This window comes from Salvelinus fontinalis, chromosome 11 (assembly GCF_029448725.1).
Source record: "Salvelinus fontinalis isolate EN_2023a chromosome 11, ASM2944872v1, whole genome shotgun sequence".
NCBI lineage: Eukaryota > Metazoa > Chordata > Actinopteri > Salmoniformes > Salmonidae > Salvelinus > Salvelinus fontinalis.
This window is the reverse complement of record NC_074675.1, coordinates 34,124,129-34,145,551: the sequence shown is the minus strand read 5'-3', so window position 1 is coordinate 34,145,551 and position 21,423 is coordinate 34,124,129. Positions and strand designations below refer to the sequence as shown.

The window sequence follows — 21,423 nt, the reverse complement described above, 5'->3', positions numbered from 1 at the left end:
TGGGAGTCTAATTGCTTAATTAACTCAGAAACCACACCTGTGTGGAAGCACCTGCTTTCAGTATACTTTGTATCCCTCGTTTACTTATTTACCCCTCATAAAGTGTTTCCTTTATTTTGGCAGTTACCTGTATATTAAAATGTACACCTATACGTGTTTCCGAGTGAATTTACTTTTCAGCGTCTTTGACGGCCAAGAAGACGCACAAAGCCCGAAAAGCGACAGCCGTTTCATTAGAACTCCACAACTCCCACCAGCTGTATATGTCTCACTTTCGGCAGCTTGCTGGCCTAAAATGATTATTATATATTTTTTTTAATTTGATGTACTGGCTGGCAATGTTCAGTAAAAAAACCCAGCATAATCTAATATAAAACACATCAATATGTCTGTAACTAACAGGTTCTTACCGTCCTGTGATTCCTCAACTCGAGCAGACACACTCAAGCATGCTAACCACAAGGCTGCGGGAGTTGTATTTCAAATGAAACCACTTCTAACTTTTGTCAGTGTGCCTTACTTCTTAAGCGTCAAATATTTGGGGGGGGGGGGGGGGCCTCCCGAGTAGCGCAGCTGTCTAAGGCACTGCATCGTGGTGTTAGAGGCATCGCTACAGACCCGGGTTCGATTCCGGGCTGTGTCGCAACCGGCTGCGACCGGGAGAACCATGAGGCGGTGCATAATTGGCCCAGCGTTGTTAGGGAAGGGTTTGGCCAGCCAGGATATCCTTGTCCCATCGCGCTCTAGCGACTCCTGTGGCGGGCCAGGTGCATGCACGCTGACACGGTCGCCAGTTGAACGGTGTTTCCTCTGGCACATTGGTGCGGCTGGCTTCCTGGTTAAGCGAGCAGTGTGTCAAGAAGCAGTGCGGCTTGGCAGGGTCGTGATTCGGAGGACGCATGGCTCTCGACATTCGCCTCTCCCGAGTCCGTATGGGAGTTGCAGTGATGAGACAAAACTGTAACTACCAATTGGATATCACGAAATTGGGGAGAAAAAAAGCATCAGGTATGTGCAAATCAATACACAAATACAAGTATAATTTTAAATATACAGTGTATCTTAAATGACCTAGTTTTGGTGAATTTGATGATATAATCTTGAAGCCTAGTCAAGAAATTATTGGTGACAACCTGGAAGTAGGAACATGTCACTTTCATATCATATTCAATTATATTCTGACCTCAGACTTCCTCTATCCATTTTCTCTCTCACTCTCTTTGATTCTCTCAGTCTTTCTGTCTCCCCACCCTCTCTCTCTCTGTTCCCCCCTGCGGCGTTGTCTAATTGGGGGTAGTTATAAAGACCCATCGGGGCTTGGCCAGAGCTCAAACACTAACCGACTGTTAAATGGTTTCCCAGTAATGATATAACACATGTCTGTAAGAGCAATAACAGGGAGGGTGAAATAAGAGAGAGAGAGAAAGAGAGAGAGAGAGAGAGAGAGAGAGGACACATAACATCGAGCTGCCGACGCGGGCCCCCGACGTCTACGCGGACTGTGTGCTCTCGTTCTCAGTGGCCAACGTGAGTAAGTCATTGAAACGTGTTAACCCCCGCAAGGCTGCCGGCCCAGACGGCATCCCAAGTCATGTCCTCAAAGCATGTGCAGAGCAGCTGGCTGGAGTGTTGATGGACATATTACATTTCTCCATATCCCAGTCTGTTGTCCCGACTTGCTTCCCCTCCGCCACACTGAGACCACAGGGAGGAGGTGAGAGCCCTGACGGAGTGGTGCCAGGAAAATAACCTCTCCCTCAACGTCAACAAAACCAAGGAGCTGATCGTGGACTACAGGAGACAGCAGAGAGAGAGAGAGCACGACCCCTAGCCACATCAACGGGGCTGCAGTGGAGTGGATGGAAAGCTTTAAGTTCCTCGGCGTGCACATCACTGACGACAGCCTCAAGAGGCTGAAGAAATTCAGCTTGGCCCCATTGAGAGAATCCTGTCAGATTGGTACAGCAAATTGCACTGTCCGCAACCGCTGGGCTCTCCAAAGGGCATCACCGGGGGCACACTGCCTGCCCTCCAGGACATCTACAGCAACCGGGGTCACAGGAAGGTCAAGAAGATCTTCAAGTACCTCAGCCACTTCGAGCCACGGCCTGTTAACCCCGCTACCATCTAGAAGGCGGAGACAGTATACAGCAGGTGAATTAAAGCTGGGACCGAGAGATTGAAAAACAGCTTCTAGCTCCAGGCCATCAGACTGTTAAACAGTCACCACTAGCCGGCCTCCGCCCAGTACCACGCCCTGAACTTTAGTCTGTTACTCGCCGGCTACCACCCAGTACTCTACCCTGCACCTTAGAGACTGTTGCCCTATGTACATCGAGTCATGGAACACTGGTCACTTTAATCATGTTTGCACACTGTTTTACCCACTTTATATGTATATATTGTGTTCTAGTAATGCCACATCCTATATAACTTATTATTTAAAAAAAAGTGTATTAAGTGTATATTTTTGTATTTATTGCTAGGTATAACTGCACTGCTGGAGCTGGAAATACAAGCATTTTGCTGCACCTGCGATAACATCTGCAAATCTGTGTACGTGACCGATAAACTTTGATTCGATTTGAGAGTGAGAAAGTGTAAGGGAGGGGTTGAATGAGGACCAAGAAGAGGGTCAAGGCAAGGTTGCCTGTGTAGATCACAAATGTTTGTGATTTCGAAAAAACAAACTCATAGCCCACCTCAAGGCCTAAAGGTCCATGTTGGGCCTTCCCCGCCACCCTACCCTGCCCCTTTGGGGTCATATCAGGAGACAGGGTGTGTGGGGAGGGGGGGGGGGGGGGGGGGCAGTCAGAGGGCATCTAAGGGCCTGGCAGAACTGGCGAGTTCTGCGAGTATGCAAACACACACACCCTCTGCACCTCCCTAGACGAGCGAGTGTGTGCGTATGCGTCCGTTTGTTTTCGGGGGTGTTTTTACAAGCTCTGGATCCCTGATTAGTATCTGGTCTGCTTCAGTTCAATGCTGTCTGTCTCTCCCACGCCCAGCCCTCTAGCCATCGCCCCCCTCCCCCTCACACTGCACCACTGGGGCATGTAATCCAGTCAGGGGGGGTCAGTGAGCTCTAGCAATGTGTCCCCCTCCCCTTTCTCCCTTACGAATTCACCTTATTTCTCGCACTCGCACTCACTCTCCCTCTCCCCCCCCCACTACACTCTCATATTCTCTCTTTCTCTCTTCTAGAAAGTTCTTCGGCCTGTCAGGAGGGAATTCTTAGAACGTTAGAACATTCTTCTCATCAGTTAGAATCTTGATAGAATCCATGCATGTTCCATAAAATATCTTCCCCAAAGGGCTTGGAAACTAAATGGAAATATTGGTAACACTTTTGACATGGAGATGTACAACTGTACACAAACAGAGAGTTTGAGAGTATACTGCCAGGTACATAGAAATGCTAGTTCTATACATAGGGCTAGCGTAACTTGGCTACATAGACTGACGTTGGAGCATAAAGGACAGAGGTGGTGGAGAGGGGTGAGGAGGAGTGAGAAGGGGGAGAGGAGCGGAAGGCATGCACAGTGGGAATTAGCGAGACGAGACTGGAATTCCCCCACTCATCAAAGACTGACTGATGATTACACATCTTTACCCGGCCCTGCCCTGATAAACGCACACTCACACACACACACATACACACACTCACAAACACACAGTCACAGACACATACGAAACACACACAGGCGTACACACACACACAGTCAGCATGTACTGCACAATGACACCACTCTTCTACAGAATCGGAGGGGTACCTACCCCGCCAGTAACCAGAATGTCACGGTGTGTGTGTGTGCAAATGAGAGAGTGCCTGCACATGCGCCAGTGCTTGCCAGTGCATAACACGTATTGTAATTTAGACTGAGTTGGCATTTTCCGAACTTTGGAGGAGTTCAGTGCTTTCATCACTGCTTGGTATTTACTGTTACAAGGTTCTACCAAGACAAGGAAGTTCAAACGTAATATTTTCCTTGAGAATTCTCTGAGCGCATCCCATGTGGCACCCTCTATTGCCTACATAGTGCACTCATTTTGACCAGAGCCATTCGGGCCGTGATCAAAAGTAGTGCACTGTGTAGGGAATAGGGTGCCACTTGGTGTTGTTTGAAGTGAAATGACCAAAAGACTAGGATGAAACCCCTGCCACTAAACACACCCACGAACACACACACACACACACACACACACACACACACACACACACACACACACACACACACACACACGTACGCACACCTCACCACAGTGACATAATGTGTTTTTTTTCTTCTCCTTTGCACCCCAGTATCTCTACTTCACATTCATCTTCTGCACATCTATCACTCCGGTGTTTAATTGCTCAATTGTAATGATTTCGCCACTACGGCCTATTTATTGCCTTTACCTCCCTTATCTTACCTCATTTGCACACACTGTATACAGACTTTTTTCCTATTGTGATATTGACTTGTTTGTTTATCCCATGTGTAACTCTGTGTTGTTGTTTGTGTCGCACTGCTTTGATTTAACTTGGCCAGGTCATAGTTGTAAATGAGAACTTGTTCTCAACTGGCCTACCTGGTTAAATAAAGGTGAAATAAAAAAAATATATGTATATATTTTTTTAAACATCCTGGAATCCCAATGAAATGTCCAGGAATTCTCTAGATTATTCCTCGGAATGCTCTATCTTCTTTTCCAGGGATTGTTTTTTCTTTCCATGACCAACAACGACCACTGCTCTCAACCAATTAAAAAAATAAGATGAGAGATAACTGAAAACATGCCAAGAACAGTAGACTGTTACAGGTACTAAATCTCTCCCAGACCACACCCATGGTTGCTGCTAGAATAAAGTTCAGCTACATGCTGATCTAGGATCAGTTTGTTTTTTCTTTTTCTATAATAGTTATGGTTAGGATTGATGGAGAGTAAGCTGATCCTAGATCTGTGCTTGTGGATATCTCTTAAGAAAACACAAATAGTACAGCCTCTAGGCAAACCTCTGTAAAGTGTTATTCATAGCTAGATGTTATAAGGATTTAGTCTAGTAATCCAATTGGTCAATCCAGGGTTGGAAATGTACAAGTTTAAGTTCTTACACGCACACACGCGCGAATGCACACGCACACACACGTTCCTGCGTGAACTGTGTTTTTAGGACAGTTAGTTATACAGTCAGTCATATGACAAAGAGAACACATGGAAAAGCTACTAATGGTAACCGTGGAAAAACCTGGCTCACAAGACACCATGAGGGAGACTGGGGTGGGACACGCACGCACCTGCGCGCTCACACACACACACACACAGACACACACACACAGAACGGCCCAACAGAACTATGCCAGGTCAAAAGCATTAGTAAGAACCTTGGGATTCATCAAATAAAATCCCACAACCTGGGCTGCTGGACTACAGAAAACCTGACTGTAAATCAACCTGATTTTACAACTCTGTATCTGTCCTTTGTCTAGGGTTGCGAAAAAAGGGTTACAAAATTCCACAACTTTCCCGGAATTCACAGGTTTTCCCAAAAATCCCATTTGGAAGATTCCCCAAAGGCAGGAAAACCGGAAATCCTCCAAAGAGGAAATGTTGCAACCCAATACAACTCAATCTGTATCTGTCCTCTCTGTCTAAACACACACATTTCAGCCTGCACACACTGTCAAACTTAGGTCGCGGCTTTGGCTTCCCTGTCCAGCACTGATATGAAACGCTGTGACCTAGAATGTTAGAATGTTCTACTTTAGAGTGTTGCAGGTGGGTTCTAATCTAAACACACTCTGGGGGGAGAGGTAAACATGTACTGGTCAATCCTGGTGTGTGTGGGGGTGTGTGTGGGGGTGTGTCCCTCTCTATCGGCGGTTTACAGATTAGGAAGACGAGAGTCATTTCTCTTTCCTCTCAAACGAGAGCATTCATTTCCCCCTTTCTCAGGGAATAAGGTCAGTAAAATATAGAATACGGTAACTACTTTGCCTTCTCAATATATTTTTACGGCAGTTTTCTTTAGCCTCAGCTCTCAAATGTCTCTCTATGATTTAACTCATTCACTTTACACCCTTGCCCCCATTAACCTTTGTTTAACCTCTAATGTTTAACACAGTGAATAAGTAGCCCATTAGTGTGTGTGTGGGCGCGAGTGTGTGCGTGCATGTATGTCCAATGTGTGTGTATGTCCGTCCAGTGTGTGTGTATGTCGAGCGGGGGTGCGCGCGTGTGTGTGTGTGTGTGTGTGTGTGTGTGTGTGTGTGTGTGTCTGTCTTATGTTAAGTGGGGCCAGCTGGTCCTGCTGTTCTGACTCCCTGGGCCCTGAGCATCTGTCCACCCCCTCCAACCTCAGCCAGAGCACACATGTGGAAGCACTCAACACACAAACACACACACACACACTGGACATAGCATAGTGGTCAGTTGGAGAGGTGGTTGGTTTTGATGACTTGATCTGAAACACTGAAACACTAAAAGGTAAACATTGCCTTACAGAAACAGTGGGTGGTTGTCAGCTCAACAGAGAGAGTCTAGAAATGTGTGTTCTGGAATTCACACAGCTGGAATTCAACCCTCCAGGTTTTACACAAGCATGTTGCAGAATATTATTCTGTCTGCGTGTGCACTTCTGTGGAATATATTTCTGTGAGTTAGAATTCCACAAACCGTTTTGTCAAAGTAAGTTCTAGAAGTTTCCCGAAACCAAAATTCCACTCTGAGAGACAGATAGACAAGTGAGTTTTGAAACATTCTGAGGTAGAATTCCGAGAGCATTTCTAAAGGCGTATTCTAGAATCCTGTCTCAGCCCCACAGCCCATCCCAAAGCAGGTCCCAACATGCCTCCAATCTCTTCTTTTGTAATTCACAGATACAGTATATCACAGCTCGGAACAGAGTGTTGCCGCGTGGGTGAACGAAAATTAAAAGAGGGTGCAGTCACAGTGATTGGCTGTTGGTTGCCAAGCAGAATCGTATGTGTGTCCCAAATGGCACCCTATACCGTTTATAGTGCACCGCTTTTGATTTTGACTAGAACCCTATGGATAGTGCACTATTTAAGGAATAGGGTGGGTGCAATTTGGAATGCACGCTTAGTATGTGCGCCCTGAGGGAGTTAGCCGAGAGAGAGACAGTTCCGTGGCTCATCTACTAAATATAACCCTGATAGACAGAGATCAGTTCTGTGGCGTTCTGGGGATATCACTCCATTTGTAATACTCATTAATGAAGAAATACGATTCTGCTTTTAGAGAGGTTGTCACAGTTCCGATTAGAAAAATAGAGGGATAACTGGGGAGGGAGACTAGCCTTCATCCTCACCGTCATCATCATCACCACCACCATCATCATCCTCCTCCTCATTTCAGATCTCTGTGTGAAAAACGGGCACTCTAGGAATCTAGATTCAATTTGAAAGAAAAATATCAACCAAACCAGAAACCACAAGGTCAGCCGTTTTTCTGTTAATTTATGATCATTCCTTCGTAATTAAAGAAGTTTAGACGTTTAACCCAAACAACATGAGGTAAAAAAATGTTTTTTATCTGTTTACGGCATAAAGCACTAAAATGTTCACAAGTGACATAGAGAAGTTGATATAAGACTGTTGCTTTTGCTCAATATTTATCCCCAGACTTTACTCTAGAAACAACAAAAATCTGGCAATCTGAGAAGGTATACCTGGCGCTGAATGTAGAGGTTACCCCGCCGAAGATGCTACTTCCACCCCCCTACTTTTAACCACAGAAATATAATGACTAATGCTATTTCTATGCTTTAATCAAACTATTAACTTTCCACCTTCATTCTAGGCCTGCCTTGTACTCTGAGTAGCCACATTACAAAGTCCTGAGATGCCACGGGAGGGCGGTAAAGAGCAGCACTCCACCCTCTCTCTCTTTTTCTCTCTCTCTCTATCTCATTCTCTGGCCTTGAAGCATCCTCTGCAAACTTAAATAGGTCGAAAACATACCTCTATAAACTCACCATATAATATATAGATCAGGGTGTTTGGTCTTATAGGTTGAGAAATGTCATACAAACAATGAATCATCAGAAATGACTTTTACACCACAGGAGGCTACTGGCACCTTCATTGGGGAGGATGGGCTGGTGGTAATGGCTGGAGCGGAATAGGTGGAATGGTGTCCATTTTTATGAGCCGTCCTCCCCTCAGCATCTTCCACTGTTTTACACCATCTCAGGTCAATTTGACATGAACCTTTACTTTGATCTCTAAGATGTTTAAATGCAGTGGTGGAAAAAGTACCCAATTGTCATACTTGAGTAGAAGTAAAGAGACCTTAAAAGAAAATGACTCAAGTAAAAAGGAAAGTCACTAATGAAACTACTACTTGAGTAAAAGTCTAAAAGTATTTGGTTTTTAAATATACCTAAGTATCAAAAGTAAATGTAATCGCTAAAATATCCTTAAGTGTCAAACATTCTAAGTAAAAGTATAAATCATTTCATATTTCTTATATTAAGCAACCCACAAAGCACAATTTTTTTTATATTTTTTTTACAGACAGCCAGGGGCACACTTCAACAGAAAGACATAATTCCCAAACTAAGCATTTGTGGGGGGGTTTTACCTTCATTTAACTAGGCAAGTCAGTTAAGAAAGAATTCTTATTTACAATGACAGCCTAGGAACAGTGGGTTAACTGCCTTGTTCAGGGGCAGAACGACAGATGTGTACTGACAGCCTTGGGATTTGATCTAGCAACCTTTTGGGTTACTGGTCCAACACTCTAACCACTAGGCTACCTGCAGCCCCTGTGTTTAGTGAGTCTGCCAGATCAAAGGCAGAAGGGATGACCAGGGATGTTCTCTTGATAAGCGCGTGAATTAGACTATTTTCCGCATTCAAAATGTAAGTCCTTTTGTGTGTCGGGGAAAATGTAAGGAGTGAAAAGTACATTATTTTCTTTCGGAATGTAGTGGAGTAAAAGTAAAAGTTGTCAAAAATATAAATAGTAAAGTAAAGTATAGATACCCCAAAAAACTACTTAAGTAGTACTTGAAATAATTTTTACTTAGGTACTTTACATCACTGTCTAAATGTTTTCCTTCTTTTCTTGTATGAAAATATGACGTGTGATTGGACTAAGAACACTGAGTGAAGAGTGAGTCATTCTTTCTCTCTTCCTTTCTTTTTTTTCTCCCTCTCTCTTCCCAGTCTCTCTCGCTCTCTCTCTAGCTGTGGTTACACCTTGCATTATCATGTGGTTGTCATCATCCGATCAAGATGATCCGATCACTATCTGATCGAGATTTGTTGCATCTACACGTGATAATAAAATGTGTCTCTTATCTGTTCACTGCGTTCACATTGTGACCAGATTATTCCCTGATCCCTCCCTGTATGCAAATGAATCCAACCTGCCTTAGACCTCCCCTTGTGACACAAGCTGTACAAATCGACAGAAAACGGCACGCTTTTATAATCAACGGTTGTATACTCTCATCAATACAGTCTACTTTGGCTATCCGGCGATTTAAGACTGGGTGTAATACTGTCCCGAGAACTTCGACCTGTCCACGGCCATACAAATGAATATTCAGAGAATCTTTCCCGTACCCTAAAAAAAGAAACCGCACAAACAAGATGAGCATCTGGATGTGTGTACAAAATACAATTAATGCACAGTATAAATAAAAAATGACACTTAGGAACGAATGCTTAATATCTGATACGGCAACTTTATCAGGCCATTCTTCACATGGCAAAAAAAAAGTGAATGAAGCGCTCAGCATCTCCATCCTCTACAGCACTGTCCAGAATGAATGGTGGGATGGACCCTTGGTTCTCCCGTTCCCACTCCTATAACAGTCCTTTGCCTTTCTGTGCAATGTTTTCAAATGTTTTATTTTGCGCTGGCATTTGACGCGGGCACGGGATAACCCTTTTTCTCTCATTGGGGACGATATCTCTTCATAAATATCTTTATTTTGATATGCATTATCTAATTTAGATTGGGCTGTGGCCTCCGACCACAGTGGCCGTAGGCACTTTATGTGTATATTTATATTAAAAAGATGTACCCCCATTTTCGTGATGACGATCGTGTCTCATCGCTGCAACTCCCCAACGGGATCGGTAGAGGAAAAGGTCAAGTCACGCGTCCTTTGAAATATGACCCGACAAAATGGCGCTTCTTAACACCCCCCACTCGCTTAACCCGGAAGCCAGCCGCACCAACGTGTCAGAGGAAACACACTTCAATTGACAACCGAAGTCAGCCTGCAGGAGCCCAGCCTGACACAAGAGCACAATGAAGTAAAGCCCCCCCCCCCCCCCCCCCCCCCCCCCTGCCAAACCCAGGCCAATTATGTAATGACACAGCCCGGGATCAAACCCCAAGCTGTAGAGACACAGCCCGAGATCGAACCCCAAGCTGTAGAGACACTGAGAAGCAATGCCTTAGACCAGTGCCCCACTCAGGAGGCCAGGTACTTTATTTCTAATGAAGACCAAGATCTTAATTCTAGGAGGGATCGTAGAGGTATTATTGTCCATAATTACCACCTCAACTGGCTGGTGTGATTTGTTTTTAGAGGGTGGGGCCACCGTGATGTTGGCCAAAAGTATACGCTTTCGTTGTCAGTATTCGTTTACACTTCAAGGCTATCCATACAAGACGATTCTTCGACTACCTCCGGAGGAGGCGGACAGGAAGATCTAATCACAATCTGTTCCCAATGTGTCTTTTGATTGTCTACACCTGTCGACAAATGTGGGCACAATCAGAATATAGACAAGATCAGGACAACTGCCACATGTAAGAACCAGGTATAAACAGGGCTTCTTACAGATGTAGAGATTTCCTGTCGTGATCTCCGGAGGGGGCATGTTTATGTAGGACAGAGGCAGCGGGGAAGGAATGCCATGCATTCGGTCGCACACACAGACACACACACACACACACACACACACACACACACACACACACACACACACACACACACACACACACACACACACACACACACACACACACACACACACGCTGTCTATCTACAGATGAAAGAGGCTCTGCTGAATCCACAGAGAAACACTCAACAGGAGGGGTTGGAAAACAGGGCCCTCTACACATGCATGCACGCACGCACACTAGTGATGCGCGGATTGATTCATAACCCACAATCCCCGCAGTTATGTCTGTGGGTTTAGGGTCATAAAATATTGTGTGGATGAAGGGCGGGTGGGTGACGGGAGGGGTGAATAAATAGAAAACAATACCTTAAGAAATCCATAAATGTATAACTATTAAATCTATAGGCTACAATGATGTTTTTCTTTCATTATTTTAGGCTATCTGGCATTAGTGCGTAAGCTTCAGGGCCTAACACGGAACCCAAACCGGCTGCGCACGTGCGCCATCGTGCGATATCGTGCATACATTTATTTTGTCCCCCTACACCAAACGCGATCATGACACGCAGGTTAAAATATCAAAACAAACTCTGAACCAATGATATTAATTTGGGGACAGGTCGAAAAGCATTAAACATGTATGGCAATTTAGCTAGTTAGCTTGCTGTTGCTAGCTAATTTGTCCTGGGATATAAACATTGAGTTGTTATTTTACCTGAACTGCACAAGGTCCTTCACTCCGACAAATTCATCCACACATAAAACGGCCAACCGAATCGTTTCTAGTCATCTCTCCTCCTTCCAGGCTTTTTCATCGTTGAACTTATATGGTGATCACATCTAAACTTTCATAGTATTACCATGACAACCGGGAAAACAGTTCATCTTTCAATCACCCATGTGGGTATAACCAATGAGGAGATGGCAAGTGGGTACCTGCTTCTATAAACCAATGAGGAGATGGGAGAGGCAGAACTTTCAGCGGATCTTAGTCAGAAATAGGAATTACTTCTATTTTAGCCCTTGGTAACGCAGACGCTCGTTGACACGCTTGAGCAGTGTGGGTGCAATAATTGAATAACATGGATTTCTAAATTTATTTTGCGAGCTCGCGCACGCGACGTGTGCGGTCTGGTCAGCATGTAACTGTACGCGCGCCAAATTCGCTACATGCCAATCGCCAAATGCTTTTGGGAACGGGCAGGCCAAATGCTTTTGGGAACGGGCAGGCGAAAAGGACATTGTCGGAGTTGAATTCAATAAGAGAAAAGCTTTGAAATGGAGAGTTGGAAATAAAGAGAAGGGAGGGCCAGAAAAGTAATGTTTGAGAAAAATGTAGGGAAGTTGTAAAAGAGGATGATAGCAGTGTCGGCTATGTTTTGTGTGATGATCGTCTGGCGATACACAAATTCAACAGACACCAGAAGGGGACATCAAATATGCCTCCGGCACGTCAAGGGAACTTTAACCTACTGTTCAGATTGGTTCAATGGAAACTGAAATCTGGACACTGACGTTAGATATATAACCTCTCACATAGCCTCAATATTAATTCCTGCCGAAATAAGCATCTCTTGCAGTAAAATTATACACCAAATGTAGGGAAAACCTTGACTCGGGAACATGAGTGAAGAAATATGATATATTTCAGCATCTTGAGGAAATGCGAATGCGCAGTCAGATACCGTCTGTCGAGGTGCTATCTTTATCAGCATCATAAACGCTGACAGTATTTCAACCACATAAAAAAATGCATCCAAGCCGAACTGAAATCTTATCAGAAACATGTTGGGTCGTTTTTACAACTTTCTTTTTCCTTACAACCGGTCAATCTGATGTCATTTGGCATTTTTGCAGAGAAAAGCTTTCCCGTATTTTTTTGTTATTGCATTTTCTTCCTGGTCCCAAAACGTCTTTGCTCCATGAAAGAAGCAGAGATTTATGACATTATTCTGGCGAGAAAGGGTTTATTTAGTCTTCTAGGGCAACATATGACAGAAGAGTCAAGTTGACTTACAAATAGCCTACCAAAATGTTGTTAATTATAGGCAGAAACATGTTAATCAGGCAAAATAAATCCTGCGCCCACTGTTAACAAATCGTCCCGCCATCTCTGACTGTAGCCTACAGCACATGTTCTTATATTAGCAGGTTAGGGTTGGGTGCAGACCTCAGATTTGCACTTTACCACATATAGTTGGGCGGTTGCGGATGGGCAATTGCGGGCAGGTGCGGGTGAACAAACAGTTGACCCACGCACCACTAACGCACACACATTCACAAACGTAATAGTTGCATCCACTAGAAAAAATAGCTACATCGAGAGAAACTTCAGAGACCTAACACACCCTCTCGACCTCACACACACATAAACACCAAGCGCACGCACACACATGCACACACTGTAGCCACTCTGCCCTTTGCTCCCACCTCCTTCTCTTCGGGCTCAGAAATGTGAAAAATGTCCATAAATGACCTGGAGGGTGACCGGTCTCAAGAGTCCTAAGCTGTGGATCAGGATGCTTTTCACCACACACACATGCACACACACACTTGCTCACACACACATGCACGCATAAAGAAACACACACACCATATTTTCAGCACACGCAGGTATACACAGTGCACAAAGACGAAATACACACACACAACTCACCACACACACAGACACATTCATACATACACACACAGTTCCAGTCTTAGCATGTATCTCTGATGTACTGTTTCATCTCTGCCCACAGGTGGAGCCCAGTCAGTGTGTGTGTGTGCGTGTGCGTGTGCGTGTGCGTGTGTGTCTCCATAGAAGGATAACATTACAGTACCAAGCACAGACATTCATTCCTGATTCATATCTCGCCAATGGAAGTGAATCTGATGGTTAATATATCTGGGGTGAACTACAGATTACCCCTTTAAAGGAGATGATGCATATTGCAGTACATAATGTAAATACAGTATGTGCAGTACATAATGTACATAGAGTATTTGGCTGTAGCTGTAAAGGTTTTGCCTTCTCACATTGTGATTTATAACCTGAAATGAAGTCAAATTCATTAATTATCTTGCCAGGTGTGTGAGTCTATCAACTTTCTATGAGGGCATTTAAAAGAATGCCCCATAAGGCCTCCTTAGCACGGTAAATCACATACAAACTGCGTTTAGAATGTCATAAATGACCAAAAGATTGGCCCCAAGAGCGACAGAAACGACAGGTCTCTTCTCTCGGACCCATTTAACTGACTCAAAGTCATGTGATCTCACTGGCATGTTGGCGGTGTTGAGATGGTGCAAACAATTGCCCCCGCACCCCCCCTGTGTCCACTTGCAGACGTACACACCACTCTGTCGACAGAGCTTCCATCAGCCTACCTTTCTCTTTCCCGTGAGCACACTGGGGGAAACCCTGTTTCCTCCCTGCTACTGTGATAGAAGAAACAGATGGAAAGAACGAAAGAGAGTTAACTTGCTTTGGCAATGTTAACATATGTTTCCCATGCCAATAAAGACCTTGAATTGAGTTGAAAGAGGGACATAACACGAGAGAGAGAGAGAGAGAGAGAGAGAGACCAGACCAGACCAGACCAGACCAGACCAGACCAGACCAGACTCCCTCATCCTATCCTGGGGTTCTCAGTTTAACTCTCCTGGAAAAGCAGAGGTGGAGGGGTATGTCTCATGATTATCAACTCATGGTGCGATTGTGGTAATGTACAGGAACTCAGCCCTTTTGTCCTCCCGATCTGCAATACCACTGCCACTGGACTTCGTGCAAACTGGAAACCGCATATCCTGAGGCCGCATTCACTGTAACTGGGGACATTAAAAAAATGAATCTGAGGATAACTCTCCCCGAAATTCTATCAACACATCTCCTGTGCTACACGCAAAGAGAACACACTTGACTATTGTTACTCTACCTTCAGGGTTAGCTACAAGGCCCTCCCCCGCCCTCCTTTGCCAAATCAGAGGACGCATCCATCCTGCTCCACCACCTATAGGCAGAACCTTAAGCAGGAAACACCCATGGTAAAGACTGTTCAACGTTGGTCTGACCAATCGGAATCTAGTCTTCACCTTGACTTGGAAATGTTCCGGGTCGCCTCTGAGAATAGTGTCGACGTATACAGTGACTCTGTGACTGAGTTCATCGGGAAGTGCATAAAGAACGTTCTTCCTAAAGTGCCGATTAGAACTTATCAAAAAACAAAAAAACGTGGATAGATGGCAGCATTTGCGCAAAACTGAACGGGCGAACCACTGCATTTAACCATGGCAAGGTGACTGGGAATATGGATGTGTACAAACAGACCAGCTGTGTCATCCGCGAGGCAATCAGAGACGTCACAACAGTATAAGAAGAAAGTGGAGTCGCAATTCATCGGCTCAGATACAAAACACATGTGCAGACCAGCTGGCTGGAGTGTTTACGGACATATTCAATCTCTCCCTATCCCAGTATGTCCCCGCTTGCTTCAAAATGTCCACCATTGTCCCTGTACCCAAGAAAGCAAAGGTAACTTAACTAAATGACTATTGCCCCGTAGCACTCAATTCTCTCATCATGAAGTACTTTGAGAGGCTTGTTAAGGATCATATCACCTCCACCTTACTCAACACCCTAGACCCACACTTTTTGCCCTATCCCACTTGGACAAGAAGAATACCTATGTAAGAATGCTGTTCATTGCCTACAGATCAGCCTTCTACACCATACTGCCCTCCAAGTTCATCACTAAGCTCGGGGACCTGGGTCTGAACCCCTCCCTGTACAACTGGGTCTTAGATTTCCGTGACGGGCCAACAGCAGGAGGCCCCACAGGGGTGTGTGCTCAGGTCACGCACGTCTACAACTTTGCTGGCAACACAACAGCGGTAAGCCTGATTACCAACAACGACAAGACAGCCTACAGGGAAGAGTTGAGAGCTCTGGCGGAGGTGTGCGAGGGAAATAACCTCTCCCTCAAAGTGTGTGTGTGTGTGTGTTCTGTGTGTGTGGCTACTTTACAATACCTGCATCCGTCAAAACATTTGACAGAACAATGGTAGCACATAGACAAAAGCATGATTGGACTATTCAACCTTCTTACAGGCCCTGAATGACTGAGGCCCAAACACTCCTGAAATATATGGTGTGTGTGTGTAAGTGTTATGTCTGAAAGGTTAGAATTGGAAGAATATCTGTCATACAGATAGATAGATTTAGGGCTTCCGAGTGGCGCAGTGGTCTAAGGCACTTCATCTCGGTGCAAGAGGTGCCACTACAGTCCCTGGTTCGCATTGAACGGTTGTGATTGGGAGTCCCATAGGGCGGCGCACAATTGGCCCAGCGTTGTCCGGGTTAGGCCGTCATTGTAAATAAGAATTTGTTCTTAACTGATTTGCCTAGTTAAATAAAGGTTAAAAATAAATAAAGTACTGTTCTATTCTATTTGGGCCATTCCTAAAATACGTGTGTGTGTGTGTGTGTGTGTGTGTGTGTGTGTGTGTGTGTGTGTGTGTGTGTGTGTGTGTGTGTGTGTGTGTGTGTGTGTGTGTGTGTGTGTGTGTGAATAATCAAGCCTTTGTAGAGAGAGATGCATGATTTGGAGAGATGAGAGATAGACACTGAGACACCCCTATGGATCTCAATGTGCTGGCCCCACATCCAACCACCATGCCTTGATTAGAGACACTGCCTCATCCATATGTACACCATCATGCCTGGGATAGAGACACTAGTCTCAGGGCTGGGGGTGGGATGGGCTGGGCCTGAGTATTGGCTGGGGGTTCGGGGCTTGGAGGCTGGGTGTTTTGGGTTAGTACAGGGGCTGGGGGTTTGGGTTAGGGAGTTAGGACAGAGGCTGGGTCTTGGGCAGTCAATTCCAGGGATTGGAAGAGGAGAGGTGAAAACACCATAATCCCACCACCACGTCTAGGGAACATATACAGAGACTGGGGTTATATGGATGAGCCGGAGCTGTGGATAGGGGCTGAGGGTTTGGGATTAGGGATGGACTGGACCGGTGATAGAGGTTAGTAGCTGGGGGTTGGGGCAAGACTACGGTAACCTCAGGGGCTGGGATGATGGCTGGGGGCACATGCAGTGAATAGGTTGATAACACAAGCGTCGGCTGCAAGGATCCAAGATAAGAAATCAGGGGACTCCTTTCAAGCTTTTAGTGGGGTAGAAATGTACTGATCGGGACCCATTGGGGAGTACAGTACATTTCTACCCCAGTCCCTCATCCTCTCTCTACATTTATACCCCCCCCCCCCCCCCTCAGTCCCTCATCCTCTCTCTCTGTGTCTCTCTGCTTCTGTCACTCTCTCAGCCAGACGCTGATGTCACACACGGACACATTTCATTGTGTCTGGCAGAGAAAAGGGAAGCAGATAAGGCTGGGACTCAGCTGATGTGAGTATGACAGCAGTGGTACGCCTCTTTGTTGCTCTGTGACACATCTAGAGCTTTAACAGTTCTCTTGAGACACATCAAGTAAACAAATATAGCATAATGTGTCTAGCCAGCACCACGTTTTCAGCTGACACCCAAAAGGTATCACCTGCAACCTACATGCACCAAACAGGGCAAATGTTGCCTGACTGAAAAACACACCTTTCTATTGTACAAGATCAGGCTCAATAGCACATGGGTCCCGATCCTTTTCCTAACATGAGCCTTCCTTTCTCTTTCAGCTCCAGAAAGTCACAAAGATGGAGACTGGGGTTCAGAATTCAACCTCAGGCGAGACATCCGCAAGAGGCTTCTTGTTCTTGTGAGTCCTTGTGTGTCTCTCTGTGTGTGTGCGTGTGTGTGTGTGTGTGTGTGTGTGTGTGTGTGTGTGTGTGTGTGTGTGTGTGTGTGTGTGTGTGTGTGTGTGTGTGTGTGTGTGTGTGTGTGTGCCACTGACCTGTATCTACATCTGGGTACCATGATGAGACATCCTATTTTGCTAAGGACCAACAGCCAGAGGTGCTCTTACTAAAGCTACTCTATAGTACTTCATTGTAATCTTAATCTCAATCTAATCCAATCCATAAAGGGACAGGTCTTATCCCCAGACTAGAGGGTCTTTAAGGCAGGTCAGGTGACCCACAGATTAGGGGTGGTCTGCCCCGGGATGGCGTGAGAAAGAAAATCAAAAAGAACAAGGTAAAGCGATGGTTGTTTTTTGCGGAGGTGTAAAGCCATTAGCGGCTCTACTTTCGGACAGCACAAGAATAAGGTGAATATGGAATGGATAGAGGAGTGTAATTGGTCTTGGTGAACGATTGTGCTGTTTCCACAAGTCATTTTGACCTACATCAATAATCTGTTCATTGATTGTTTACCTCAAGTTTCATTGTCACGTGCACAAGTATAGGGAAATGCCTTTTCTTGCTAGCTCTTTCCCAACAATGCAGTAATCAATATCAGTAGTACTTTAAAATAAAATAGAACAAAAACACACAAGAAATAGAAATAAGCAGAACACGAGACAGTAAGTAAGCTACAGTATATACAAGGTCAGTTCAAGGGTCAGTGCCAACACCATATTTACAATGTGCAGGGATACTGGAGTGGTTGGGATAGATTGATTGTTTGCCTCTTAAGTATTGAGTGAGGGAGAGGGAGTGTGTGCGTGTATGTGTGTGTGTGTGTGTGCACGCGCGTGTGTGTGCGTGCGTGCGTGCGTGCGTGTGTGTGCGCGCGTGCGTGTGTGTCTGTGTGTGTGTGGGGCCACCTCTACAGCTTTAGAACAAACAATGAAAGACTGAAATAAATAGTCCTTAAAAAGCAACACCGTTTACACTGCTCTCCAAAAGAAGGAGGTTTGTGGACGACAGGCAGATGTAGGTCCATGGGAGGATGGAAAGTGCGGGAAAGGGAGTGAGGGGGAGAAAGGGAAAGAGAGAAAATGGAGAGAGTGATAAACAGAACATGAAAGAATAAAATTGAAGCGAGCGAGAGGTGAAGGAGGTAGGTCGGTGCTTGGTCAACAGCAGGGATTCTTCAATAAAGTCTGTGTTGTCGTTCCCATTTTTTCATTGAGAAATACTGCTCCAAACATCTACAGTTAGATGTAAAAATCGCACGGCTAAGACCTCCTCGGCAAAAACATCAAAATGAATGGCAAATTTCTTGAGTTATCTCAGATTTATAGATGAAGGAATTAGTTGTGTACATAGAGCAGTCTCCCTACACCTGTTAATGCTTCACACTGGAGTGTCAGTTCCTCATTGGACGGCCAGCACAATCGGACACAGACACTTAATAGCCTTTACAAACAACCCAACCATTCACCCACTTGTTTGCCTTGCACGTAATTAGTATAGATTGATGGTAATATGCATTCCAGGCCCTATATTCAATATCGCTCTAGTCGAACGTGTTCTACTCGCCAAAACAATCCAAAGAAATTGGATTTGTTCTTTAAACTGGTGGTCATGTAGAAAAAGAAAAAAATATATATATGCTTTTGCCCAGTGGTGTAAAATACTTAAGTACAAATACTTGAAAGTACTACTTAAGTAGTTTTTTGGGGTATCTGTACTTTACTTTACTATTTATATTTTTGACGACTTTTACTTTTACTTCACTACATTCCTGAAGAAAATTAAATACTTTTTACTCCATACATTTTTCTTGACAACCAAAAGTACTCGTTACATTTCGAATGCTTAGCAAGGCAGGAAAATTTGTTAATTCTAGTGATGCACCGATATTACATTTTTGGCCGATACCGATATCCAATATTTTCCTTGCCAAAAAAAAACAATACCGATATTAAACATTTTAAATAAATAGTTAACACACACACATGGACACAGTGGTCTAAGGCATTGCATCTCAGTGCAAGAGGCGTCACTACAGTCCCTGGTTCGAATCCAGGCTGTATCACATCCGGCCGTGATTGGGATTCCCATAGGGCGGCGTAGAATTGGCCTAGTGTCGTCCGGGTTTGGCCGGGTGAGGCCGTCATCGTAAATAAGAATTTGTTCTTAACTGACTTGCCTAGTTAAATAAAGGTTACACACACACACACACACACACACACACACACACCACACTGACCAAAAAAGTTATTCTGTTTACGTATGTCCCCATTACCAGTAAAACATAATCAAAACCTATTTCTTTCACTTACTTGCTGTGCTGTTTCGTTGTTCATTTGTTCCGTCGTTTCATTCTCAACCAGGCTTTCTAATACTATGGAACGCCGTTTGGGTCTTTGCCTGTCAAATAACACTATTTGTCGTGTCTAATAAGCTTGTTGACCAATTAGGAACTGAATATGACTGCACATGACATAATAATTTAACGCATTCATACATTTTTTACATAGTTATTACACATTGATTACACTATTACTCGTATTTCATATGTCACAACGATTCATCGATACGTATGCTATGATGCTGGTAAAGTTGTCTAGCGCACCTATGTACAGTGCTGGTCGTAAAAAAGCTAGCTAGCTCATGGATGCAAACAATGTTCTTCCCCGAAAACATAGCAAAACAACATAATTGGTTTCAGTAGCTATAACTAGCTAGCTAACTATATAGCTAGATGTCATCATCTAAAATGACCCTAATTTATAAGACAGTTCTTATTTGATTAATGGTGGTCGGACCCATCTAAGTGAAGCTAGCCACAATAAGGATTAGCCACAATAGTGGACTTTGCGGTAAGCCTTCAAAATAAAAGTATGTCATAGACAGTGATGCAAATGAAAATAAATAGTAGAATTATGCCATAATTGAATAGATCATGCTAAACGAGGTTGGAATGTTGTTGTATAAAATCAACAAAAGACAATAATTTGTTAATTTGACAAAAATCTGTTGAAATCATTTTGTATGTATTATACTTTAGAATTGCATTGGGGGCATACTTATTTCACTGTACAGCCTTACCTATGGATTGGGGATCAATGACATGGGGTATCAGTCTACTCAGTGACACCCAGAGAACATTAGCATTGTAGCTCTTATTGCGGGACTCTGAAACAACTGTGAATTGAGCCACATGTATTGTCAACCTACTGTACGTGTATTGAACACTATTCCTGAGGGAAAAAAATACTGCAAGGATGTTTTGGAGTCTGATAACTCTGAGGAGGACGTTGGGCAAAAATATTTTGGGTATTGAGGAGGCTGATACCACATTTATTTGATCCTCAATCCTTAGGTAAAGCTGTACAGTGCAATATGAATGTCAATACACGCAATAGGCTGACTGGGAAGGTGATTTCACACAGTCACAGTCCCGCGTTAAGAGCTACAATGCTAATATTTGCGTAAACTCTTCACAGTTGTGTTCTGTGGGTGTCACCGAGTAGACTGATACCCCCATTTCATTGCTTCACATTCCAACCTTGTTTAACATTATCTAGTCTAAATATGGCATCATTCTACCAATTGTAACCTTCTGCATCACTTTCAAATAGGTACTTTTATTTTGAATGCAAACTGCAAATTCCACTACTGTGCCTAATCCTGATTGTGGCTAGCTTCACAACACATAACCCGGTCCGGTCGAGCCTCACTAGTCAGATGAAGCTAGCTGGCTGCTTATAACATTAGCTTT

At 44.3% G+C, this 21,423-nt stretch overlaps 1 protein-coding gene across 2 annotated transcripts in view; it reads right to left on the bottom strand.

The window, feature by feature from the left end:
- col4a5 (collagen, type IV, alpha 5 (Alport syndrome)) overlaps positions 1-21,423 on the bottom strand; it is a 100,472-nt gene that overhangs the window by 73,045 nt on the left and 6,004 nt on the right. The window contains exon 1 of one of the 2 annotated variants that reach the window (XM_055938515.1): positions 19,982-20,471. The exons of the other annotated variant lie outside the window; for it this stretch is intronic. Coding sequence (XP_055794490.1) covers positions 19,982-20,005 — 24 coding nt within the window. The 5' untranslated portion in view covers positions 20,006-20,471. Of the gene's footprint in view, positions 1-19,981; positions 20,472-21,423 lie in introns of those variants that run through there. 2 annotated transcript variants of the gene reach the window in all.